The 27,593-nt window shown below is 42.5% G+C and overlaps 1 protein-coding gene across 2 annotated transcripts in view; it reads right to left on the bottom strand.

Annotated features, from left to right (window-relative positions):
- LOC138970984 (ligand of Numb protein X 2-like) overlaps positions 1-27,593 on the bottom strand; it is a 59,480-nt gene that overhangs the window by 16,899 nt on the left and 14,988 nt on the right. For both annotated transcript variants that reach the window (XM_070343568.1, XM_070343569.1), the window contains exons 3-8: positions 3,806-3,898; positions 3,060-3,175; positions 2,550-2,653; positions 1,484-1,567; positions 987-1,116; positions 406-472 (exon numbers count right to left, since the gene is read on the bottom strand). In XM_070343568.1, coding sequence (XP_070199669.1) covers positions 406-472; positions 987-1,116; positions 1,484-1,567; positions 2,550-2,653; positions 3,060-3,175; positions 3,806-3,898 — 594 coding nt within the window. The remainder of the gene's footprint in view (positions 1-405; positions 473-986; positions 1,117-1,483; positions 1,568-2,549; positions 2,654-3,059; positions 3,176-3,805; positions 3,899-27,593) is intronic.

Genomic DNA, 27,593 nt, shown 5'->3' with positions numbered 1-27,593 from the left:
ATTTGACGACATTAGCTTTACACCACCATGAAAACATATACACACAAAAACATAATACATTGACAGGCAATACCACAGCAAAGACTGTGAAATTGCTTCTGAAACCAAGTTCGCAACATGCAAGAATTGCACCATTCCTTTTAAAGCACAAGCTTTATCTACTAAACTTCCTGTGAAGCTGGCATGTAGCTGTCCGAGAACCAAAATGACACCCCCCCCCCCCCCCCCCCCCCCGTTAAAGGAGCAATAACAGTACTAACTTACACAAGTAGGAGTTAACATCCCATTTCATCAAAAGGAGTGACAACTTTGAGGGATAATGCAAATACAGGTCATGAAAGAAGCGAGTTCACTATATGCCAAGTTGTCGGCCACAATGCAGTGACCAGTCTGTCTTGTACATACCTTTTCCCCACCAGTTTGATTCCCAGCTGTCTGCTTTTGTGCTTCATCAGTGTGATTTTCAGGATTTCTGTCAACACAGTCAAATGCACATTCATGCAAATCAACAAAATTAGCAAGCAGATCAGTATTCAACTACAAGTATGTGTGAACAGTGGCTGTCATCTTTCTGGCAAGATAACTCTGTGCTGATAAACTAGTGACAAAATATGTTCAGTTGTGAAAAAACACACATTATGACTGTAAGCACACGTCTTATGCTCAGTAGCCAATTCAATACCAAGAGTTTGAGTGCATCACAAGTTAATGTCCCTACCAGGTTTAGAGGCATGTGCGTACGTGAAGCACAATTAGTTCAATACAGTGGTACCTGCCATGTGTGGCCCCTCCGATGAGAGGACACCTCCCTTAAAAGGACATCTTCTATTGTCCCTTTTTCTATTTTCTACTTTTGGCTAGTCCCAAGGGTGTCCTTTCATCGTAGCTACCACTGTACAACAAAGTCAGAGCACATCCCTGACAACTTCAGTTTACACGAATCTGCCATCATAAGCAAACTTTTCAGGCTGTAAGGACTTGCTTACCTTCTTTCTCGATGGGCCGACTATCCTCGGCCCTCTCCCTATAGACGGTGAGTCGACAGACGGGCAGGAAGTTGGTGAGTGCCTGGTGTGCGTGGTAGTGGGACGCCTGTGTCAGGTCCATACCGTTCACCTGTCAGCACACACACAGTCAGCAAAGTGTACAGACTGACACAGCACTTCCCAACAAGGGCAGATGTGGGCATGGAACTTACTGTCAAAGTCCTGAATTTTTCAGGATAACATTATGAAATAAAAAATTCCACATATAGCATTAACCGAAAGACAACTGAACTTTGCTGTATTTAGTTGCTTGATTATATTACACAAAGACATAGATATAGGCACATATTTAAACTAGAACTGTTGCTGTTGATTTTGTTGCTAACAGGAGTCAAGGAACTCGTTTGGAACACTGCACTGTTTTGGTCAAAAACTTTGCCAACATCAAAGTAAATGGGGATTTGTTGTTGTTGTAGTTACTGCATTAAAAATCGAACCTCCAAAATTTGGTCTCCTGGCTTCAGTCGCCCGTCTCTTTCCACAGCTCCATCAGCAAATATCTCCTGAATCACTGTGCATATCTGTAGGACATAAATAAAAACATTAAAAAATCAAGCACACATGTGCAGACAGTCTGACTAGCAAACATTATACTGTTTAAGTAAAAGTAACTTTGATAAATGAATAAAAATCGGAAAACAAAGCAGCCCTAAATGTCTCTCTTAATTTAAAAAAACAAAGTTCATAATCATGTTCATTGAGCGTTTGTACTTATAATTAAAAAGACCAAAAAGCAATGTACTCACGTTAAAATGACGAACACGGAACGAATAACAGCGACGTTTCGACCTAAGGGTCTTCTTCAGGCACAAAAACACAAAAAATACACACACAAAAAAGAAGAAGAAAGACGATAGAACAGATAAAGAGGAGAATAACTGACAAAACAACTGCACTGCACAAACCAACAAATGACAAAGACAGAGAAGCAAGGGAAGCTACTCGAGGGGAAGCCAACAATAACACAGGCAAGAAAAAGTTGAAAAGCGGCAGTTTTGAGGTCTGTAGACCAAACAAAATGTGGGGGGATGAATGGGAACGAAAGAGAAAACTCATGTATCCGTGCGGACACACACACACACGCGCGCGCACACACACACACACACACATACACACAAGGTGGAACAGCGGGGGGAAAGTTTAGATGAATGAATTAACGGCGGATGTAATTAAATTATAATTAAAAAAGCGAAATAGAGAAAGAATACAAAAAGAAAAGTAAAAGGGACTGATCACATAGAAAGACAAAAAACAACCTCACTAGAGTAAAGAATAAACAAGAGAAGTGAAGTGAGACTGACCAATGTTGTGTTCATCTAAAATTAACACTCCTATAGAGAAAGAATGCAAAATGAATACGAAACCCCTGAAAGCGGCGTATGTCTGCCCTAATGGCGGGGGGAAAAACTGTCATACACGTAAAAACCCACTCGTGCAAAAACATGAGTGAACGTGGAAGTTTCAGCCCATGAACGAAGAAGAAGAATACAAAAAGCCACTGACCAAAGGGGTGTCAGCACCGCCCACAATACTGATGTTCAGCTGGTCATCCTCCCCTCGCTGGATTTCTATGGTGGATACCTCTCCCTCTGACACTGGGTTCTTCCCTGCAACACAACACAGCACTGTTACATCACACACACACATCACATCAACTACATATCAATTACAGTGTATCCCCCCCCCCCCTTTTTTAAAAAAACCAAACTATAATAAATCAAAGAACATGTTGACTTAAACGACTGGGAGTCTTAAAAATGAGGTAAATTTACACCCATAAACAAAAAGGAGGGGAGTCTGAAATCAGAGGGGCTTAAAAGGAGGGCTCCACTGTATATTACACACACATATGCACGCATGCGCACACATGCATGCACACACACACAGACACGCAAATCATCATCAGTATATTACACACACACACATCTGCATGCACAAACGCACCCACACACTAACATACACACACACACACACACAAATCATCATGATTTGTGCTTTGCGCAGAAGACGTACCGGAGGCCAGGTCGCGGAAGGCACATTCCCACAGGTGAGACTGGAGGGCGCTGCGAGGTCCTTGGAACGCACATCCCAGAGTAGACTTGATGCAGCGAGTTACTGCACCACGACATCTGCAACACAACACACAACAAGCAGGGATAATATTAAATAGTCATTAACGGCATTTTACAGCTTCATATGTCCAATTTGCAGCAGAGACTGCCGTTCCAGGACTGGGCTCTCCAGTCACAAAAGACGTTGGAGCACATCCACAGACTGACACGGGGCGCATCAAGCATTGTCTCACGAGACAACGCTATGCCAATGAGTGAATTATATTTTGAAATCTGAAAATACCGGAAACCAAATTGGCAACCGGTCAGACCTATTTGTTGAATTGTTGTCAAAACTGACGTAATTATTGAGTGCTTTGATGTCCAGCCGTGACAGAGTGACCATTTCTTACGGGAGGATGCGTTCATAGTTCTTAAAGAAAAACTGGTTTGGAAAATGGCTCATGCGATCACTAAATAAGCGATATGGACAATAAAATACAGTCGTCAGCTCATTCCTACATTATATTCTGCTGACAGTCATTTGCACTTTACTCACATGCAGTCAAGTTTTCGTGGTTTTTTTCCCCAAGAAAAGCAAATAAAACATACTGAGAAAGGGTAACTAAAAGAAGATAAAAACATGTCCACAACATTTTCTGGCATCCCCCGCCAGTCAGTTAACTTAAACATGGTCAATTGACTCACCTGTGTAGTAGATGTGTTTCAAGTTCACATCGCGGCAACACCTCCTCGCAGTAATCCACATTGGGGCACACCACCAGTAACTTGTCTAGCAACCTGAAATCACATAACAGACACAAACGATAAGTAATCATTGTCTGGGGAAAATAATACTGTACAAATTATCCTGCAACTGTGATAAGCTGTACGGCACGGCGGCGTCCCTGCAGATGACCACTACATTTCTCCACTGGTCTCCACGTGTAGCGGCAACAAGAAGAAGAAGATCCTGCAACTGTCAAAACATGCACACAAATATAATCATCACTGTTTAGACAAAAATATTAGACATAAAAAATGCTCATTCTCATGGCACAATCCAAATACAATCAGAAACTGTTATAATGTATACAGGTGCAACACCTGAGCACCATGGAAATCTGCAAATAATATGCAACTGTTTCAAGCATTTGACAAAATCTTTTTCATTTGTAAAATATCACTACAAATGTCACCTACCTGACAGACAACAAATGGTTATATCACTGACACACAGTCTACTGAACATAATGAACTGCCTTGGTCCCCTGAAACCCTTTCACCGCACAACAGGGACTACACGCAGCATTCTGAGGCTGAAAAAACCCACAATACATCAAGACAAATCACAAAAAAATTAATCAGGAGAATAAAAACAGAGGTAAAAACTGAATTGTGCAATCGGTATACATGTGCTATTACAATAAGACCACAAAAAAAACGAAGCAAGACAGAGACCGTATTTTCAATAACTGTTCAAATCAACTTCAATACATCTGAATGTTTCCTCCAAACTTGTGACAGAAGAGTTACAAATTATTCCGTTACCCCTATTCAGACAACACTACAAAGTTTCCAAAATGTGTCCTTATAACAATTTCTGTTAAAATATGCAGGAAGGAGTATATTTTGAGAGAATTCAAGGGCTTAAAGCTACAGACTATGCACCTCCAGACATAACAATACATATTAACTGTGAAGAAAGGACAGCTCTGAGACAAGCTATTAAGAGTCCTTACACAGCAGGGGGCCTTTTATGAGAGGGGTTCCCTGGTTAATTCAAAAAGGGACAGTGTTATTGGGAGGTGTCCTCTCACAAGAGGGGCCTGACATTATAGGAACAAATGAACTGCCATCCCCCCCCCCTCCCTTAAAAACACACTCACTAAACATTTGTATTCCCTTTGAAGGCATCAGTGTTGTTACCTGACCTCAGTCTTATGCCATTGAGCCATTCTTTGTTTTCTATCCCACACATTGGCCCGACCCCTGGCCGGTCCACCATCCCATAGTTTTGACATGAAGAAGGTCTCTTCACCATCACATTTCCAACCAAATGGACAAAGCCAGGGCATTTGGACACATACATATTTTAAATGCAGATCCTGACCTTTTGTCCCCTGAGAATGGGAACAACACTGACACCCCCCCCCCCCCCCCCTCAACACATGAAGGTAATTACATGCTAATATCAGCAGCACATTCCTTACAGAAGGTGGCACAACCTTCACACAAGACTGATTAAGACAGAGAGCGTAGAACCAGGTAAGCTAGGTACCCCAGGTAAAGAAAATCAATTGCTGCGTCAGGTGTAGGAGGAGAATGCATCAATGGCATCATTTTTTATTCATGGGGTTTCTGATGATGGATCAATGGTCAGGGCCACTCAGGGCTGGGGGAGGTGAGATCCAGGTGCAAGTACCAACAAAACCTTTGGTGTTAACGATGATGGGTGGTCTAATTACTGCAGGTAACTCGCAGGTTAACCTCAATGTAAGATGACGTAGTTTACTGTCAGAGGAATAACTGCTTACTCAGCACACACAAAAAACAAAACAAAAACACCTCAGTTTGTTGCTTTCACATGTGTACCAAAGCACTCCCCCTTTTATATTGTTCATCGTAGCCATTTCCCTGTCTATTCACCATTCACTTCTTCCCCTCTCTCTCTCTATCTCTTTCTAATCATGCATCCCACATGTATAAATAGATCCCCTTCGGGGAACAGAAAGTGTACAGTATGTGTACAATTCTACCAGTTAAAGAGTGGTAGCTGGAAGAAATAGATGTATGACTCCTTTGTGCTTGTAAAGCAGACACAACTTTCTAATGTTCTTCTTTGTTCCTAAAAAAACACACAAAACCAAAAAACAACAACACCCACAGCTGTTTTCATGCTAGACTGCTCAAAGGTCGATTTTTGTTGAACTGAAGCTACCCTTATGCAAACATTCAGCTTTCCTAGACCCTTTCCTTTGCCCTTCAGGTCGCTATATTTGATCTTCAAGTATCAGAGAAAAATGTACACAGAACACAAAAATGTCAACATAGAAACAAAACTTAAATTCAACTGTAATACCTTAACATATGCACACATGTGATATTCGGATTCCCACTAGAGCATGCATGGTCAACATTTGTCCTGCATGAGCCAAAACAAAGAGATTTAATCAATATAGTCCGCTGTTGCCTGCAGGCATGGTGAACAGTTATGCTGCCTGAAGAATCATATCCAAATTCTGATCCATAAGATGTTGTTGACTCTTTTCACTCAAGCATCTCATATTCCAGGATCAAAGGTGAACCAGTCAGACAGGTCCGTCTTGTTCTCTACTCCTGCTGGTTTCCCCGGTCTTGTTCTCTACTCCTGCTGGTTTCCCCCCTCTTGTTCTCTACTCCTGCTGGTTTCCCCGGTCTTGTTCTCTACTCCTGCTGGTTTCCCCGGTAAAACTTAAAGCACTCAGAACTGCAGTACAGACCCTGACTGTGAGTCCATATTCCATCCTCACCCACAGACAGAGAGAACTCCATTTTATAAATCAATCAGATTAACATACTTGAGTGCAAAAAAAAAAGAAAGAAGAGAAGAGCGTCCACCTTGAAATGTTAGGAGATTTTGATCAGTTGAAAAGCAAAATAACGATTTCAAAACAATCAATAAGCCAATATATAGTCATTTGCAACTCAAGTTTATACTATCAGAAAAACAGCTACCAAAAAGAACCTTTAAGCCACAGAAGAGTGAGAAAAAGTATACCTTAACGACATTTACAAAGAAGGAACTAAAGAAGAAACAAGAAGGGCAAAGCCCATACGACTCACATGCTTGACATGACCTTGAATAACTAAACATAGCAATGACATCATACACTAAGAACTGCTTTACACATTTTCCCTACCAAAATACATGTGACCTTGACCCAAGGTCAAGGTCATCCAAGGTCATGCAACACAAAGCTGTTAATTCAAGACATAGGAAGTACAATGGTGCTTATTGGCTCTTTCTACCATGAGATATGGTCACTTTTAGTGGTTCACTACCTTATTTTGGTCACATTTCATAAGGGTCAAAGTGACCTTGACCTTGATCATATGTGACCAAATGTGTCTCATGATGAAAGCATAACATGTGCCCCACATAATTTTTAAGTTTGAAACAGTTATCTTCCATAGTTCAGGGTCAAGGTCACTTCAAAATATGTATACAATCCAACTTTGAAGAGCTCCTGTGACCTTGACCTTGAAGCAAGGTAAACCAAACTGGTATCAAAAGATGGGGCTTACTTTGCCCTATATATCATATATAGGTGAGGTATTCAATCTCAAAAACTTCACAGAAAATGTGAAAAATAGCTGTTTTTTAGACAACATTTATGGCCCCTGCGACCTTGACCTTGAAGCAAGGTCAAGATGCTATGTATGTTTTTTGGGGCCTTGTCACCATCTTGCCAAATTTGGTACTGATAGACTGAATAGTGTCCAAGAAATATCCAACGTTAAAGTTTTCCGGCCGGCCGGCCGGACGGACGACTCGGGTGAGTACATAGACTCACTTTTGCTTCGCATGTGAGTCAAAAAGTGAAAAAAACAAAGGAAGAAAGAACAAATTTAAAATAAAACAAAAAACTCAGCAAGACAAATTAACACAGAAAGGACACAACTCAGCAAAAAGAATGCACAGACACACAAAGTGAGAAAAACAAAACAGTGAAACATCCAAGGACTCCACCCCCACTGAAAAGTATCTTTTTCAAAGGCTCTATTCCTGAAATGTAAAATGTGCAGGACACTGCATCACCCCAGCGGTCAGTTGGGGTCAACCACCCTGAGACTGGTTACCAAGGTGAGGTAGAGAGGGTGAGGTATAGAGAGAGAGAGAGAGAGAGACAGAAAGAGAGAGAGAGAGACAGAGACAGAGACAGAGACAGAGAGAGAGAGAGACACAGAGAGAGAGAGAGAGAGAGAGAGAGAGAGAGAGAGAGAGCAGTAATTCAGAGCATGTCACACTCACACAACCACCGACCATAAACCAGTCCCTCAAGAGTCCGGGGACTCGCCTGGACAACAGCATTTATGGAAAACAAATATTTTGCTGAACCAATTGATGAAACCACGAAAAGGCCTCTGAAAAAAGACATGTTTGTGGCACCCTTTGATTCGACTGGTACCAGACATTGATCGCAGACCCAAGCAAACACTACACCGGTCTCCTAAAACACTGCACGGCATGCCCGTCTCTGTGGGCTGTGCCGATTTACAGGTGAACACTGCATTGCTCTTTGAAAGATACAGTGGACTTCCACCACCCCTTTTAGCTCCCCCCCCCCCCCCCCTAATTATGGACACCCCTTTTAAGATCTTGCTTTTTCACTTTCAGCTTTCCTTGATAAAGTGTGCAAATGTACCCCCTTTTTGAGACGCCCTGCGTGTTAAGGCTTACTGTTCTCTGAATTGAGGAGGTCTTAACAATGGGGTCCCACTGTACCCTCCTCGTGTAAACAATCAGGTCAACCACCACAGAGGAGTTTATACTAGAGTTAAGAGCACCCTTCCGTTTGGACACATAGCAAAAATCGATCACCTGGTGCCATACTAAACAGAGCGTGAATTTTTGGCTGAATTAATTTGGTGACCAATACTTGTGGTATATATGCCCAATTGGAAGGATGCTCTCAGCCCATGTAAAAGCCTGGACAGATCTGTGTTGTATACACCGGCAGGAAGGTAGACCTAAAGAAGGAATTCCTTTTCCTGTAATCCTACTCTGCTACCGCGGAACATGGTTGCGGTGGGGGGCTTCTGCTGTTAAGCTCATCACAGTGTCTGAAGCAAGGAAGGACACAAGGACTTTTTTTTTGGGGGGGGGGGGGGGGGGGGGGCTGTCATGCTGTTAAGCTCCTCACACAGTTGGGCGCCAATCAACTGTGACCAAATGCACAAAGTGCTTATCCTTACATATGTGTAAGCGGCTTGCACTGCAAGCATGAGAGGTGACAGTTGACACTGCACCACACAGTTGCAACAACAGGGAATAAACCATCCGATTTGTTGTGCTTCAACATGAGGCTGCATGATTTCTATACAACTTTGTGTAGAGAATAGTGTGCGGGCTGACTGGAACAAAACGGTAAAGCAGTGGTACCCGCGATGCGAGTCCCCTCCTATGAGGTCACCTCCCAATACAGGACACCTTATGTGGTCTTTGGCTATTTTCTTGTCCAAAATATACCTGTCGTAAAAGGCCACTGCAAATTCGGAACACATAATGGCTGGTCCCAACTGTGTCCTTTCACCGTAAGCACCACTGGGGAAAAAGCAACAACAAAGCTGACAAAATAAACAAGGTACCGTTGAAGAACAAATTGTTCAGCAACTGTTTGGACTCATTGAAGTCTACAACCTACACTTTTTTTTTTTAACAGAAGGATATTCCTGTAACTAGTCCAACAAACGATGTTGTGCGAGAAAAATGGCTCCACCTCTCCTCTTGCGTCTCCGTCCACCTCCACCCACCTCCCTCCCGCCCAAACCAGCACCAACACGCAATACGGTATCATTCAATGGGGTTAGTAGCGGCCAGAAAAACAAGGGGAGATCACAGGCGGGACACCCGCCAGCGCCTCAACAATAACTGGGGATCAAAATAAAGTTGCACATTCTGTAATCAGCACAATCAATGTTGGAACAAAAGTCCCACCCTCCCCACAGGCCTTCCGACCGTGCTTTACCATTATTTAATTAAACACAGCTTCCCTGTGGAATATTACCAATACAAGCTAACCCCCTTAGAATATTGCCGATACATGCATAGGCTACCCCCCCCCCCCCCACCCACACACACACACTCTTTCTCTCACACCCCAACCCCATAAGCTTTGGCCGGCTATGTGTGAAGTTACAACACTTTGCATGCGACACCCCCCTCAGCTTTGGGCGGCTGTATGTGAAGTTACAGCACTCTTTTGAGGACTTCCACTCAGATCCCATGGCGGCTGTGCGTGACTGAGTCACGGCAACAACGTGATGACGATACGATTATGATGATGATTATCCTCAGCATTATTTTTGTGCTTTATGTACAGCAGGTATTTAGCCCAGCCAACGAACATCGCTCCGGGCAATTGCATTATAACTGTTCCACGTGAGGATTACGGCAAGCAGTAAATAGTTATCACAAAGAGGATGGAAATCAGCTCTCTCCCTTGCTTGGAACTGTCAAACAGCCACTGGCACACAGACAGACCCACAGAAAAAAAAGAGAAGGTGGAATGAAGGCAGAGAGAGAGAGAGAGAGAGAGAGAGAGAGAGAGAGAGAGAGAGAGAGAGAGAGAGAGAGAGAGAGAGAGAGAGAGAGAGAGAGAGAGAGAGAGAGAGAGAGAGAGAGAGAGAGAGAGAGAGAGAGAGAGAGAGAGAGAGAGAGAGAGAGAGAGAGAGAGAGAGAGAGAGAGACGGTGGAGGGAAGGAGAAACAAAAATACAACTAGACAGAAACAAAATGATCAGATACTTGTCTAGTGTGAAGCAATGGCTTTAAATGCAATACTATTATCATCACAGCTGGTTACAACACTGGCTTCGCAGAAACATTTTATGTTCAGTCTGGCACCCAAAAAACCACTTGATCACTCTGGCACAAATTACAACATTAATTTCATCTTCACGCATATCAAAGCGATCCGTATTTGCATAAAACAGTCACCACCGTAGCACAACTTACCCGAGCGGGGACAGCACCATGTACGTCTGATCATCCGTATACATTGTCAGTCATTTTCACCAGTGTCACGTGCACACCTTGCTATCACAGTCATTACGCAGCTTTACATCATGCCTCTCATTACGTAACGTGATATTTCACAGGAAAAAAAGCAGCTGCAGTTGCTCACGTGCTATTTTCACAATGCATGTCAAACACAGGTTTGATTTATTCCTCTGTTGCAGTATCATGTCAGCGAGTCTCATTGTTCATCGCACAAAATCTCTTTTAGCCACGTTTTTCCTGCTGTGACCTGTACCTACACACGTATGCATATATTGCATAATTCCTTTTGCTTTGAAGTTCCTAACAAGCGGCATTCAACGGGTGCTCAGCAAAGTTCACATTCTGTTCACTGGTTCAGTCAACAGCCTGCAGTACACTGTTTCCCTGTCTGTGGATTGAACGGTGTCAGCCGCAGGCTGTGTTTCACCGAATAGCACACTTGACACTTTGTCGCACACGTTTTTATATTTTGTCACTTGTTTTTCTAACAGAGGCTATCTTGCCCAATTTTGCAATGTCGTTATACGTACCATGACGTGTCATTACCTTTTGAATAGACATTTCCATTAGCATAACATTCCCCCCTTATCGTCACGTCTGTTTTTAAAAGACCACATCACAAACAACACTATTCTGTGGGAGTCACAACAGTCAGCTCGCTGGCTAACTGATCACACAGAGACACAAACTAAGAAATCCGAAACAGAATGATAGCATGCTAAGATTTTAGCCTAGGCCATTAGAGGCCGCAGCCTTGAGAACAAAACGGAAGATATTGGTGGATACACTCTGTCCGCTTTTAAACTCTGAACACGAGGAGAAAAATCGATAAACTGCAGACGACGCACCTTGCTTTGCCCAGGTACTAGGTAGACACAGACACACACATAAAAATTACACCCATTACACGTTGCATGACATGCAGCAATAATGGGAGGAAGCTTCCCAATTTACCCCCAACGAAATTGGATGCCAATCTTAATCCAGGTTACGCGTTACCAGTCGCTGAGTCACATAATGTATACTGTATATCTATACGAGGTTCAGATGACACAATAAAGCGTGACATCATGTCAGAAAGTTGTGAGGTGTTGCTGAGTTATTAGGGCCACGCCAGCTGTTGCCGAAAAAAACATACCACACAATTATATGCCGCGAGCGTCAGTGTTGTTCATTACACACCTATCTACCATCTCCAATATTCATCATTCAAAACGAGTACTTGATGTGCACTGGCTTAGGTAAAAACTAATCAGAAATGTTCCAGTATCCCTACTGCCATCAGTATCCCTACTGCAATTTTATTTTATTTTTATTTTTTTATATTCAGTTTATATTTGACTGACTGATTTGTCGAAGACCGGGAGATAGAACCTTTGGCCTTTTAAACACAAAAAGTGTACTCTGCGACAACAACCTGACGAAAGATTCAAAATTTACCAAACGTATCTCGTCGTCCTCTCCCCCTCCTCCACCTACTTTGCAGAATGTGACTGTAAATAGGCCGCACTGATTCCACTACAAGTAGCCTTGCACGAACATTTCCGTCTGCAACGGCCGAACATAAATCTTGCTCGTAGAGCGCGGTGAGGAGCCATTTCACACTGATTATTTGTACGGAGACAATCATTTTCCTGCCACAAAGACTATTGTACGCTTTACCTAATAGAAAAAACTCATCAACAAACGCCATCAAAGAAATCGACCTTTACAGAAGAGAGGACTTCAAACAACTGTTGGCACCAAGAACAACAGTATCAAATCATCACACACTGAATCGCCAAGGTAGCAACAACCCCGCAGGGACCCAAGCTGAGAACTTGCCAAGTCCAGCACGAGACACCCACCGACAGAAATGATGGAGTGGCGGTTTTACACCGCTATGACCAGTGCAACATCCAAGTTTAATCGCCACAGTAGTAGGTTTCACTTCGTATAACTCAACGTGAGTAGAAGTGCACACGCTGCACGGAACGGTGTACATCCGCCAGTGGTCCCCAGGAGAGGTTGACAAGTTCAGAACTGAGACAGGGAATCTAATCGACACGGGCGACTCGTTCGCTTTGCTACAATCGCCCTGTGAACAGCAGCGGCTATGAAGTCAGTGCACAGCTGTTCCCGCCCCGCCTGGCCTGACCCCTAAGCTGATTGCTGGCGGCTGGGCCACTCGCCCTCATCAATACCAGCCCGTGCCGCTCTGTAAGGAGATGGAGATGACAGCTTATGATGACTCTTACCACTGGGAGCTACACAACTCCTTTGAAGTCGGCGACAAAGTGCCGTTTATCGGAACGACACAACCGTTTTCCAAGTGCAGCGACAAACTTCAGCGTATACATATCTGTATGCTTTGCCTTGCTGTCTTGGACAAGACGCAGCAATGAATAATAAAACCCTCTTGAACTGAAGCGACTTTATATTTTTTTCAAAACAAAAAAATTCGACCGTCCTCCAACGACTGAGTGATCAGAGCACAATGGCTTCTGACTTCAAAGTGAAGAAATCGATTTATGTTTAACATCGACCACCTCCGGCCTCCAAAACTTTAACACAATGCATTCAACCAGTCGCGCTGTAAATATCTCGACCTAACCATCCTTGACTTTTCTGATGCTGCACAGAAAGAAAACCTAAAACGCAAGTCCGCACCACTCACTAACCTGAACACCCCTACACACCGCGCAGCGACGTACTTTCACTCCGAAACTGTCGTGACACCGACTTCACCTTCGAGTGAAGGACCAAAACCTGCCCGAGACGAGCAGCATCTCTGTGGGGAACCAGTCGTGCACAGAGATGCCTATACCCACTGGACCCGGCCCGAACCATTGTGGCTCCCAAGACCACAACAACCACGATCGTTACCCGTTATTTCCCTTAGCGGCGGTGAAGAGTTTAAACCACTTGAGAACAACCTTCACAAGTCGTCTGTACATCACCACTGCATTAAGGCGGCTCCGCAAAACAATGCTCACTCATGTTCTCGCATCGGCGCGACATAATGATCAATGTTGGCCATTCTGGTAGCTTTCAAAGAGACCTGGCAGGAGTATTTGCAGAACTGGAACTTGATCGAACCAACTTCTCAATGCCTTGCTCATGTGCCTCAATATTATTCAAGCGCACACAATTTTTTCAGGTTCCCATGTCTCTGGTACTGACGCCAAATTTGCAACGGTATCTTTTCCTATCACTAAAGATACAACGAAAGACTTTTATACTAATTCGGAAATGGAGGCAATATAAGCTGTCAATAACGCAAAGCTTTCGTCAAAACTTCAAGTATTGATGATAAAAACTCGCTTATTCATGCCAATGCTTCTTTTTTTCCCAGGAGATTTGCCAGGAGATGTGTTCCGCGTGGCTCCCACTATCGTCTATAGTGAGAGCACTTACTTACTTTCTTCCCTATGTTGACAGATCTTTTCTTCAAAACTGCATGGTCACATCTGAGTGAACACTTGCGGGAATGATTGACACAAAGCACCCCGACACTGAAGACAAAACCGTGTTGCATCTGCGACAGAATGGTGCACTAACTTGCATACAAGTGCATGTGATGTCCACGCTCTTCCAGGACCTGCACCAAACTCCTGAGTGTGCACCCGCAAGCATTATTATTTCCACCCAGTATCAGAGGCAATCCAAAACTCAACCATCTGCGACAGAATGGTGCACTAACTTGCATACAAGTGCATGTGATGTCCACGCTCTTCCAGGACCTGCACCAAACTCCTGAGTGTGCACCCGCAAGCATTATTATTTCCACCCAGTATCAGAGGCAATCCAAAACTCAACCACCTGCAGCAGAACCGGTCCGAAGCCTCACTGCTGCACCGCAACGCAGCACACCTGTGTGTTTTCCACGTGCGTGTAGGGGAAGGACTGGGGGGGGGGGGGGACGAGGGTGGGGGAGAGAAGGACCTATCCCCCCAGCGCAGGCATAGAAAGCAATACCGGTGGGGTTTTTTTAAAGAGAGGGAGGTATAATAATAATAATAATAATAATAATAATAAAATAATAATATGGGAGATTTATAGAGCGCTTTACGTTCTCTAAGCGCTTTACAATGAAGAAAAAACAAAGAAAAAACAAACAAACATACATATACATACAAAGCAAAGCAAAAAAGCATGTGCAGCAGCATTCAGCACACAAGTGAACAACGAAACACTACATCAATACAAGCTGCAAGCATACTAACACAGGCAAAACATTCAAACATTCAAACACCTGATCAAAAATGCACCATATTGAAATAAAATTAATCAAAATACTGTGTGAAGAAGTGTGTTTTAAGGTTTGATTTGAAGGAACAAAATGTTTGGCAGTGTCGGATAGAGTAAGGGAGAGAGTTCCACGCAACGGCAGCAGAGTGGGAGAAGGCTCTCTGGCCGTGCTGTTTGCGACTAAAAGAAGATAGACGGAATATTTCTAGTTTGCGGAGGGAAGAAAAGGTTCGTATACTCCCAGCGCAGGACCGGGCTAGAACTAAAGGCAATACCTGTGTGTTTTTTTACGGGCGGGAGGGAAGAAGGGGGAGGGACCACATCCTCCCAGCGCAGCGCAAACAAAACAGCAGGTACCGTGGGAGGGGGCGGTGACAGACTGGTAGAGACGGACACGCAAGGCTGCAAACACTACCCCCAGGCAGTGCTGTGTCGAGTCCTGAGTGTCACGGTATGTTGCAAGTGGGACTGAGAGAACCAGTAGAGATGGCCAATAGCAACTCCAAATCAATTTAACACCCATCAACCACTACCATTACCATCTTTAGCACTTTGTTTTTTCTCCCGTCTTTTAACAGTTAGCGAACCCTTTGCTGTGTCACTTTTTAAGCCGAGACAGTCTTAGACAAAACGTTCAATCAATGCTAAAACCGCCATCACTGCCTTCACTAGTCCCCTTCACTCTAATCGATAAAAGACACTATCAAACAGACATGTAACAACTTGTCTGTCAACGCGTTCTGTGACATTTTACCACCCCTTCGCACTCCGCCCCCCCCCTCCCCCAACCACACACATACCTACTCTGTCAATACCTCTGGCGACACGAACAGGAATCCACGGACAATGGCTAGCTAATGAAGTAAGCCAGATGGAAATTCATCGAGTTTCTTTTTTCCTTGTCGCCGTCGTCATTGTTGTTGTTGCTGTTGATTGGGGTAGGACAAAAAACATTGCATCTCTGGAGCGTTCATCTTTTTTCCACAAATAGTCAGACTAAAAACCAAGGGTTATGTCATCAAACAAAACAAAAGGCAATCGCTGTAAATCGGTTTGTTGTGTTAGATGTGTAAACAAGGGACAAATGGCAATCAAACCCTAAACGAATACGTCGCTGTAAATCGTTGTTTGTTGCGCTGGGTGTCCATCGAACACGTGAATCTACTTTGTGTACCTCCAAAATGAACCCACCTTGGTGGCAAGCGAGCACTACCGGGGACCAAGTCGGGGAGACCTAAAAATCAATGGGCCACCTGATATCTCTGATCACTACACTTCCACTACCATCATGGCGGCTACAGTCCCTGTGTTCGATTGCGCCGTAAAACAATTCCGGCTGTCTCTGTGTAATCCGACACCAAATCAGTTTAGGTAGGAAAAAAGGTCTGCTGGCGGATACCACGGATACCACTATCAGCGGGGGAAAAAAATACCAGCGGCGACAATGCATCATTGAACACAAACAACATAGTCATTACTGTTGTCAGTCCCATCAAACAGATGTGAGGTACACTTAACTTTGTTTTTACAGTACTCCATTGCACCCTGGTTTCCTGACAGGTCTGAAGCCACCAAGCAGCGGTCGATAGTGATTTAATGTTTGTAAATGTAAATCGTAAAATGTAAAAATAAATAAATGACTAAATACACAAGTTTCCTGGTATAATTTCACTACTGTGAACAACGCAGTTAGCTGATTCTTATCGTTGCGTGGCCAAACAAACGATGAAACAAACAAACAAGAAGAGCAAACGCTCGATCGAGTCACTTTCGCAGTTCTGAATATTATATGAGGCATCAGATGGACAGGAAGAAATTGCTATTCACAACACAACGCATACCTGAAGCATACCTGTGACCTTGAAAAAGGTCAAAGGTCACCAAAGCAGACGTCAAAGTGTAGAGGTCACTGGGAGTCACGTTCACATAAAATTTGAGCCCGGTCACTTTTATAGTTTCCGAGAAAAGCCCAACGTTAAGTTGTGTGTTGCCGAACAGAAAAGGCTAGTTATCTCCCTTGTTTTTCTGATAACGTTCGTAAAAGGCTACAGATGTAAATACTTTGATGTAAAGAATAATCCTACAAAGTTTCAATCACATCCGATGAACTTTGTCAAAAATATAAAATGTCTAATTTTTCCTTTGACGCTGACCTGTGACCTTGAAAAAGGTCAAAGGTCAACGAAACCATCGTTAAAGTGTAGAGGTCATTGGAGGTCACGACCAAACAAAATATGAGCCCGATCGCTTTGATAGTTTCCGAGAAAAGTCCAACGTTAAGGTGGTGTCTACGGACGGCCGGCCGTCAGACGGCCGGCCGGACAGACTAACACTGACCGATTACATAGAGTCACATTTTCTCAAGTGACTCAAAAATCAATCATGTCATCAACACAAGGCAGTAGATTTGCGACAAAGCAAAGTATGGACAGAGAATAGAAGCGAAGCCTAAGGCAAACCTGCCGCCTTGAACGCTGGAATGAGCTAGCACCATCTTACACAAGCCATTAATATCACGCTACTATTCGAAACCTATAACACCAGACGTCAAACCAAATACGCTCTAATTCACTTCCCCTGTACGCAATTTTAGAAATACCTCCATTTTTTCACTTTTGGCAGCGTTCACTCTAAATTTGCCGCCTAAAACGGACTCGTTTCTGTCTACAGCCAAAGCTTTTATCACACAAAAATTGCTATTTATGACAGCTAAGACCGCATTTGTTACATTTTAGCAGTGTTGACCCCGAGTTTCTACTGCAAACAAAAAATAATAGCATAATTTCAAAGTATGTGCCAGTCCCCTAATATGGACCACCTTCAAGTTCAACAAATCGAAGAAAATAAAAGCTGAAGGCTATTTTCATTAATTCATAAAGAAGCTTGCTGGAAATAACCTATAACTAGCCCTCGAGATTTAGAAAAAATATAACAAAAAGTCTTCTTTTCGTGGAAGTTGATAATTTCACTTATTTTCACTCGTTTTTGATAAGCTTCTTTAGTTTCCTGGTGTGCTTCAAATAATGCTCTCATCAAACCGAAACAGATAAATCTAAAGCATATTTGAATTAGTCTGACTTGTACACTAAGTTGTATCATGTTATTTTGAAGTATAGGGGGCTTTTTACAGTGATTCGTGAAGGCCGCTTCACTGGTCCATATTAGGCGCCCAGGCTCCTAATATGGACCATTTGTGATTTTTTCTGTATTTAATTTTTGCTGAATGTCTATCAAAGCTATTTCACTCTAATTAGGCCTAACGGTTAACCTAAGAGAGAAGGACTACCAAACACAAAATGAAACTTCTTCGCAAGAAAACAAGCTAGTTATCAGCATGAAACAAAAAGTGGTCCATATTAGGAGCCCTTCCCCTAATTCAACAACAAACAAAAATACACCAACCCTCATTTTGATCAGAAAGCAGCCATGCTGCTAATTTTGGAAATGTATTCAAGTATAATGATTCTCTTGTCAAACACCAAAGCCTGGACATTTTGTGGTATACATTTACAAGAGGGTTTAAACCAGAAGGAAGGTATCGTCAAAGACCACAGTACACGTAGACACTATCAATTAACAGCCACGAACGCAGCAACCACGCACACAACCACTAGATCGAAAACTCGTTTCCCACAACTGACAGAGTAAGTAAACACACGTCTACGCCTCCGCACATCCTTTTTTTCTTCACCGGCAACCCTGATCGGTTAGTAAGAGCAAAGCCGCCTCAATAAATCAATAGTTTTGGCTCAACTTTGAGTGTATCAGACAAAAAAGCCTGCGGTCAGACTCAGTCTCAAATCGTCGAGGGACCGCTGGACCGGCGGCTCGCTGCCGTTGCTGGGGGGAAGGGAAGCTTTTGAGTTAGACTTGAGGGTATACGGTGTTGTAGAATATTTCCTGACGTTCGTCATTGCAGAATGGTCTACCGAAACTACTTCTAAGGTGTGTACAAGGGGGGGGGGGGGGGGTGGAGGAGGAAGTAACGAAAGATGGACAGAAAAAAATGAAGGGAGGAAAGAAAGATTAAAAGACAAATAAATAAATTTCAAGGATGCCTTTATTCGTCAGCAGACGGCCAAACGCCAATACTTATTTTAAATCACCGAAAACTTTGAGGTTATTTCGGCAGAGCTACCAAACGTTTTTTTCCCCACATATCCACGGTGGGAGAAAGGTGACGCCAAGGTCTGCTAGAGTATGAACACATATTCCTATTTGGCAACTGCCACCACAGAGGGCGTTAAATCTCAATTTCATTATCGCCACGGACTGCTTTACACTTCTGAACACTGCCAAAATGTGAGTGGTTACTTTGGGAAATGAGACAAAAGTCATAGAAACATCTCGGAATTTCAACCATCTGAAAAATCGAATGTTGGGAATCCAAAGCTATAAAAAAAAAATTAAAAAAAAACGTACTACATTTATATTTTACTAACGACCAGTTTTCGTACAATGTACTATACCAGTTTCAAGCTATCACTCTTTCGGGTGGATCCAGGTTCTTGCAACACGAACCACACACAACCTTAACCACATCTTCACATTTCACGCACATAACCACATGTTCGCCAGAGGGCTGGCAAGATAACTGTGAAGTCTGCGCTAAAAGGTAACACGCAACACAGACGTACTGCATTTGCCGTCAGAAAGAAGTAACTGTATCTCCCCACTGTTTCCAATTTCAACAAATTCAACTTGTCACCATGGAAACTGTACTTGTTTTTAATACAAACATAAAAGAAAAGCACAAAAAGTAGTACACTGATTTTAGGCATCGATGTCGCATCCATCACAAGATTGAAACACAAAACACCTGTTCTAGCACCAAATAGACACTACTCAGAGGGAATTTTTTTTTCACTCTGTGGAAACACAGAAAGCAATAGAAAGAAAGATTTGTGATGTACGAGTTAGTCAGCGGTACAACCCTCGAGGGTGCGTTTCCTTACTGGTTCGCCTTCAACTCCTCACATCAGACCTTTGATTCCTACTCATTGTTACATCGATGCGTGCATGTTTTCCCGTTTAATCTGTCCATTTATTTCTTTTTTTTATGAACAGCACACCCCTTCCCGAGTACACGGCTGTGATGCCTTGGATTTTTTTCATGAACAAATGCAATTCTGCTTTCAGACCAGATTTTGAGAAAAGCTTTTAATCTGTCACCCCCACCCCACCCTCTCTACACTTCAAAGAGACCAACAATACTTTCATTTCAAAAATATAAACCAATTCTCTTTTGACACACTGATCTTTACGCCATATAATTTTGAACTCAGGAATTCTAGAATCATTTTTTGTTTTAAAACTGAAAGAAAGTTGAATGAATTAAAACAAGAAAAAGAGGGGAGGGGTGAAGGGTAGGGAAGGGAAGGGTAAAGCATACACATGCGCGCACGTTGGCACCCCCCCTCCACACACACACACGTATGTGGAGACAAAGGGACATTAAAATAATCTCTTCCTTCTGATGGTTGAAGATAAATATCGTTTTTTAGGTTTTTTTTTATACATTCATGTCGATAAGTTTGCTAAACACCATTATGCTGATCTTTTCAATAAATAATTCACACCTAGATCTTTTGAAATATTTTCTTCTTCAATTCACGAACACCATCAATCCTACAAATGTCCCCATGCACACTTCATCCGATTTTCACATTGTTAAAAAAAGAGAGAACAAGTCGCGTAAGGCGAAAATACAACATTTAGTCAAGTAGCTGTCGAACTCACAGAATGAAACTGAACGCAATGCAACGCAGCAAGACCGTATACTCGTAGCATCGTCAGTCCACCGCGCACGGCAAAGGCAGTGAAATTGACAAGAAGAGCGGGGTAGTACTTGCGCTGAGAAGGATAGCACGCTTTTCTGTACCTCTCTTCGTTTTAACTTTCTGAGCGTGTTTTTAATCCAAACATATCATATCTATATGTTTTTGGAATCAGGAACCGACAAGGAATAAGATGAATGTGTTTTTAAATTGATTTGGACAATTTAATTTTGATAATATTTTTTATATTTTTAATTTTCAGAGCTTGTTTTTAATCCAAATATAACATATTTATATATTTTTGGAATCAGAAAATGATAAAGAATAAGATGTACGTAAATTTGGATCGTTTTATAAAAAATTTTTTTTTTTTACAATTTTCAGATTTTTAATGACCAAACTCACTCATTAGTTTTTAAGCCACCAAGCTGAAATGCAATACCAAACCCCGGCCTTCGTCGAAGATTACTTGACCAAAATTTCAACCAATTTGGTTGAAAAATGAGAGCGTGACAGTGCCGCCTCAACTTTCACGAAAAGCCGGATATGACGTCATCAAAGACATTTATTGAAAAAATGGAAAAAAAAAACGTATGGGGATTTCATACCCAGGAACTCGCATGTAAAATTTCATAAAGATCGGTCCAGTAGTTTAGTCTGAATCGCTCTACACACACAGACAGACAGACAGACAGACAGACAGACAGACAGACAGACACACACACACACCACGACCCTCGTCTCGATTCCCCCCTCCACGTTAAAATATTTAGTCAAAACTTGACTAAATATAAAAAGACCACTGTAAGGACGCCTTTCCAAAAAGCAAAGTTTTGTTTTTGTTTGAAGAATATTCATAATATCCGGAAGTGTGAGGCTTTAAAACGTTTTAAAAGCTTGCAAGAACATGTAAATGCTTCTCTCATAATAATTTACATGAAATTGAACCAACATGACTTGATATAGCTGAACCGGGAAGCCTGACGGAAGTGTTGGAAGTCAGAGCATGCAGAGCTTCCCCTACCTGGAACGATACTTTATGCAAATTTTATGCAATCAAGTGCCAACCATTTACTACAACTGAAAAGCTTTTACATCGGGGCTGTAGTCTCCGGTCAAAATAACTGCTTTTGATGCATGTCAAATCAAGTGTCAATCATGGACTACCAACTGACAAGCTTTCAAATCGGCGCTGTGATTTTTACTCGAAATAATTGACAGTTGATGCAAATGTAATCGAGCGCCAATTATGTACTATCAACTGACAAGCTTTAAAAAACGCCGTAATGATATGCAAATGTAATCGAGTGCCAATCATGTACTATCAACTGACAAGCTTTTAAAACGCCGTTATTATGGGGGCGAGGACGCCCCCATTCTATACGGATAGTTTCGAGGTTGACCATGGGCAGCGCCATTTTGTTGTGAAATACGTAATCAGTTTGTGTACACAGGAAGTTGTGACATCCGTCACCCTATGGGAGGGGTGGAGGCAACATTGTTCATCTGTAGAAAGTTGTGAAATCCGTCACCCTAAGGGAGGAGTGAAGTCAAAATTGGTGAGTCATCACAGAGTTTGTGTAACACAGGAAGTTGTGAAATACGTCACCCTATGGGAGGGGTGACGGCAAAATCGCAAAAACATGATAGGTCGCATTGTGCAGGGTCAACTGCAACAAACTCAAACCGAGCCATTCATACCTACTTGTATTTGAGCGACTTATATACCGACATTTTTATTTCTTATTTTCAGCACAGGTGTAGGAAAAATCATGAACCAAAATGTTATTTATTTTCTAATTTAACATTGTTTTTACAAATATGACCATGGTCTTTTAAACATACAGTGACATTAAACATTGTTATGTTAAAAAAAAAGAAAAAAGAAAAAAAGCTTTTGTGCACAAATCAGAAAATACATTGTACATTTTACCTACAGGCAAAACCGTGAGTGTCTGTGGCAAAGCCCGACCCAGGAAATTGCACTGATTTTATATTTAGATCAGAGGGAAATTGTCAAGAACAGGCGCTTGCATTTGGATGTGTCCAATGATAGTAGGTTTGGTTGTTTGTTTGTTTATTTGTTGCTTAACGTCCAGCCGACTACGCAGAGCCATATCAGGACGAGGAAGGGGGGGATGAAGGGGGCCACTTGTCAAGCGATTCCTGTTTACAAATGCACTAACCCATTACTTGTGTCCCAGCAGGCTTTAGTAAAACTAAATTAATACCTACTGGAAGATTACCAGTTTCCAGTATGTTAAAATAGGCTTAACCTATCTACTGCTGGACTTACATCAGAACACTAACAGATTAAACTATACATGAATCGCGAGACAAGCGGCAAGAGAAGAGATTTTTGGAAAAAATACAGGTGAATGAGCAAGAAGGCAGAAAAAAGAAAAGAATTCATGAAGAAAAAGAGAGCATGACAGGAAAGAGGAACCAAAAATCTACCTAACAGCAAACTAGAAAGCTCCTGCGGTTCCAAAAACAGGAGGGGCCTTTAATTTCATAACCGCAGTGCCCCACTGCGGGAAGGTTTGGTTGTGATCAATCAGAATAATGTAGGAATAAAAATGTATGACAGTTTGGTATGATGACATGTAATTCACATATGCTGAAATATGATATTATACATCATGTAATAATATTATTATGGCTGTTGCCATGACCATGAAACCCAACAAAGGTTTAATGTAATGTAATTCAAAATACCAAAACCGAGCACCTATTAATCTCGTCTTTGCGCGTGAAGATTGAGGCCGTCTGCCAGTAGCGGTTAGGTCATACAGTGGAACCCCTCTCTAGCGACCTTTAAAATGTTGACAAAAATCGGTCCTTATGGAGGGGGGTCCTTACAGAGGGAGGGGGGCGGAGTCAGGGGGCCACAAAGAAAGTCAGATTTTCTTAAAAAAAAGAAAACAGAGAAGTTTGAGTTGCTGACGATCGTTCCCTCTGAAAGCAAACTGCTTCGATTTCATGTTTGTCCTTGGTGTCCACCAGTTCTGGTGCATGTACTACCCTGGCCAAGTTTCCTCTCAAGACATCAAAGACACCGCCCCATAGGTTAAACTCCCCATAGGTTAAACTCGGTCACTGACCCGGGTGCAGAAAGTGGGGGGGGGGGGGGGGGGGGGGGAGTATACCGGTACCATTTGAGAATCAGACCAAATGAGAATTGAACCATTTTCAATCACTACATCGAAGGCCTGCGGCCCGGGGTTCACATGGGTTGGTTTGTTTGTTTGTTTCAAACCCACACCCATATACACACATTTCCCATTTAAACCATTTGTCGGCCCCCTGTCGATATTTATCGACTAAGTTCCTTGTGCTTGATGCAGTTGATGTAAATCAATTTCCAATCTCTTCTCGTCACTTGCAAATCGTCTAAACTTTTTTCTGTCAAAATCGTTTCTCATCACTTGCAAACTGTTTCAACTGTTTCAGTAGTGTTCACATCAATTTCAACGCTGGAAGCCGACCGCTCATCGTCAAAATGGTAAGACTGTCAATTTCAGGCAGACCGCACGCGGTACGAACGACCTCTGGGCCTGTCCCTGACCCCTCACCTTGACAGCAACAATACCTCGTGCAGACGACATTAAACCTCCATCACTGAGCCTTTGTTCCGTGCTACGATTAGCGACAGGTACGGTGAGGAATTGAGATGTCGAGAGGTGAGTGGCGGTCGGATGGGAAGAGGCTGTGGTGATGGAGGGGGGAAGGGAGAGAAAAAGAGAGAGGGGGAGGGAAAAAGAAGTGTCTAATCTATCTATGTGAGTGAGAGAAAGAGCAAGTGCGCGTCGGTCTATATGTGCGTGCGTGTGTGTATTTATTGTTATGTACAAGATGTAAGCAAACATTGTCTGCATGTATGTGTGACTGCACGTGCATACATGTATGCGTGCGTGTGTGAATGTGCTCAATGCGTATGCGCCTAACTTCGGGAAAATGCGCAGATGTCCATGCGTTCGTGTGGGTGTTGGGAGAGTGTCTTTATTAATGGTCGATAGTAGATCAATGAGTGCAGTTCACTCGTAATGGGCCGCCACAACGCGCGTCCGACACGCCATACGCATGGCTGATTCACTAACATCACGCTGAAAGCTGGATGTGGGAGGAGTACAGGTATTTCCAATCGAGTTTTTGCAGAACTCTCTCTCTTCTTCTTCTTTCCATTTTTCGTCCACGCGTGCGTGCATGCGTGCGTGTGTGTACTCGCGTTTGTTTCTTCTGCATACTTTTTTCCCGTGTGTGTGTGACTGTGTGTGTGTGTGCGCGCCCGTGTGTGGACTCGCGCTGGTTTCTTTTGCTTTCTTTTTTCCCGTGTGTGTGTGTGTGTGTGTGTTTTAAGGTGAACTGTTACTCCAAAAGACTCTTTACGATTCATGCGCGAACTTCCTGCTCACTAATAGAGTGTTGAATCAGTAAATCATACAATGGCGGCGACAACAAAGGCAGGCGAGATATTGGTATTGATCTCAAGTCACTCCAAGGACAGCAAAATGCTCGAAATAACCTTTATGACAAATAGTCTTGGTATGAGGTATTTGTGAAGGAATGGGTTTCAGCTCGATAATCTTGCACATGCTTACGGTCTGTTCGCGCGCCGCAGATAGACGTATTGGTATCATAATTATCGTCCTGTGAGGTTACCCTCATCAGGATTCGAGCTGCTTTTTTACTAGGTAAAACGAGCTGCCATGCATGCAGTACGGTGCTGGCGATTTAAAAAAAAACCCCACTTTTCCCTGTATCTCAAGGTCCAGGGGTTTTCATGGCGTAATTTGGACGAACAAGGTCGACTTGGACGCGATCATCCATGACATTTCAGGTTGCCAGAATGTAATTTCACGGTTAGACATCTGCAGGTAACCCATCCGTGGACGTGTGGCTTAACAGCGGGAAGTCCCATCTCGTGATGAGTTGCATGCACTGAAACCACCCTGACTGTATAGCGGTATGGAAGCATGTTGATGTCAACTGCGACATTTCTGCCAAACATTTGAACACGTGAATTATTTTCAACGGCGTCTTTCTTTCTTTCTTTATTTGGTGTTTAACGTCGTTTTCAACCGTTCAAGGTTATATCGCGGCAGGGAAAGGGGGGGGGGGGGGGATGGGATTGTTTCTTGTTCACAAAAGCACTAATAAAACAAGAAGAGCAAACGCTCGATCGAGTCACTTTCGCAGTTCTGAATATTATATGAGGCATCAGATGGACAGGAAGAAATTGCTATTCACAACACAATGAGTCACGTTCACATAAAATTTGAGCCCGGTCACTTTTATAGTTTCCGAGAAAAGCCCAACGTTAAGTTGTGTGTTGCCGAACAGAAAAGGCTAGTTATCTCCCTTGTTTTTCTGATAACGTTCGTAAAAGGCTACAGATGTAAATACTTTGATGTAAAGAATAATCCTACAAAGTTTCAATCACATCCGATGAACTTTGTCAAAGATATAAAATGTCTAATTTTTCCTTTGACGCTGACCTGTGACCTTGAAAAAGGTCAAAGGTCAACGAAACCATCGTTAAAGTGTAGAGGTCATTGGAGGTCACGACTAAACAAAATATGAGCCCGATCGCTTTGATAGTTTCCGAGAAAAGTCCAACGTTAAGGTGGTGTCTACGGACGGCCGGCCGGACAGACTAACACTGACCGATTACATAGAGTCACATTTTCTCAAGTGACTCAAAAATTGCTCCAGGGGCTTGCAACGTACTGGGAGAATGCAAGTTTCCAGTACAAAGGACTTAACATTTCTTACATACTGCTTGACTAAAATCTTTACAAACATTGACTATATTCTATACAAGAAACACTTAACAAGGGTAAAAGGAGAAACAGAATCCGTTAGTCGCCTCTTACGACATGCTGGGGAGCATAAATTCTTCCCCCTAACCCGCGGGGGGTATTCAACGGTTTCTTGATTCCGACGTTGAGCCAAAAACATAACACGGGAGACTTTTAGTGCTACTGTGTCTCCAGCGCCCAAAGGGAATGTTAATCACAAATCATTTACTGGGAATGTATACAACTACTGTTTATAAATACATTTTTACATTTAGTCCAGTTTTGACTAAATGTTTTAACATAGAGGGGGAATGGAGACGAGGGTCGTGGTGTATGTGTGTGTGTGTGTGTGTCTGTCTGTGCGTGTGTGTGTGTAAGAGCGATTCAGACCAAACTACTGGACCGATCTTTATGAAATTTGACATGAGTTCCTGGGAATGATATCCCCAGACGTTTTTTTCTTTTTTTCGATAAATACTTTTGATGACGTCATATCCGGCTTTTTTCTAAAAGTTGAGGCGGCACTGTCACACCCTCATTTTTCAATCAAATTGATTGAAATTTTGGCCAAGCAATCTTCGACGAAGGCCGGACTTCGGTATTGCATTTCAGCTTGGTGGCTTAAAAATTAATTAATGACTTTGGTCATTAAAAATCTGAAAATTGTAAAAAAAAAAAATTTTTTTATAAAACGATCCAAATTTACGTTCATCTTAATTCTTATTCTTCACAATTTTCTGATTTCAAAAACATAAATATGTTATATTCGGATTAAAAACAAGCTCTGAAAATTAAAAATATAAAAATTATGATTAAAATTAAATTTCCGAAATCGTTTTAAAAACTATTTCATCTTATTCCTTGGTTTAAGCGTGTTTTTTTTTATTAATTTCTTGTATACATGTTATCTGATTCCTTGTCGGT

The sequence above is a fragment of the Littorina saxatilis genome, linkage group LG7 (genome assembly GCF_037325665.1).
Source record: "Littorina saxatilis isolate snail1 linkage group LG7, US_GU_Lsax_2.0, whole genome shotgun sequence".
In the NCBI taxonomy this organism is placed as follows: Eukaryota; Metazoa; Mollusca; class Gastropoda; order Littorinimorpha; family Littorinidae; genus Littorina; species Littorina saxatilis.
This window is presented reverse-complemented; position numbering and strand designations above follow the sequence as displayed.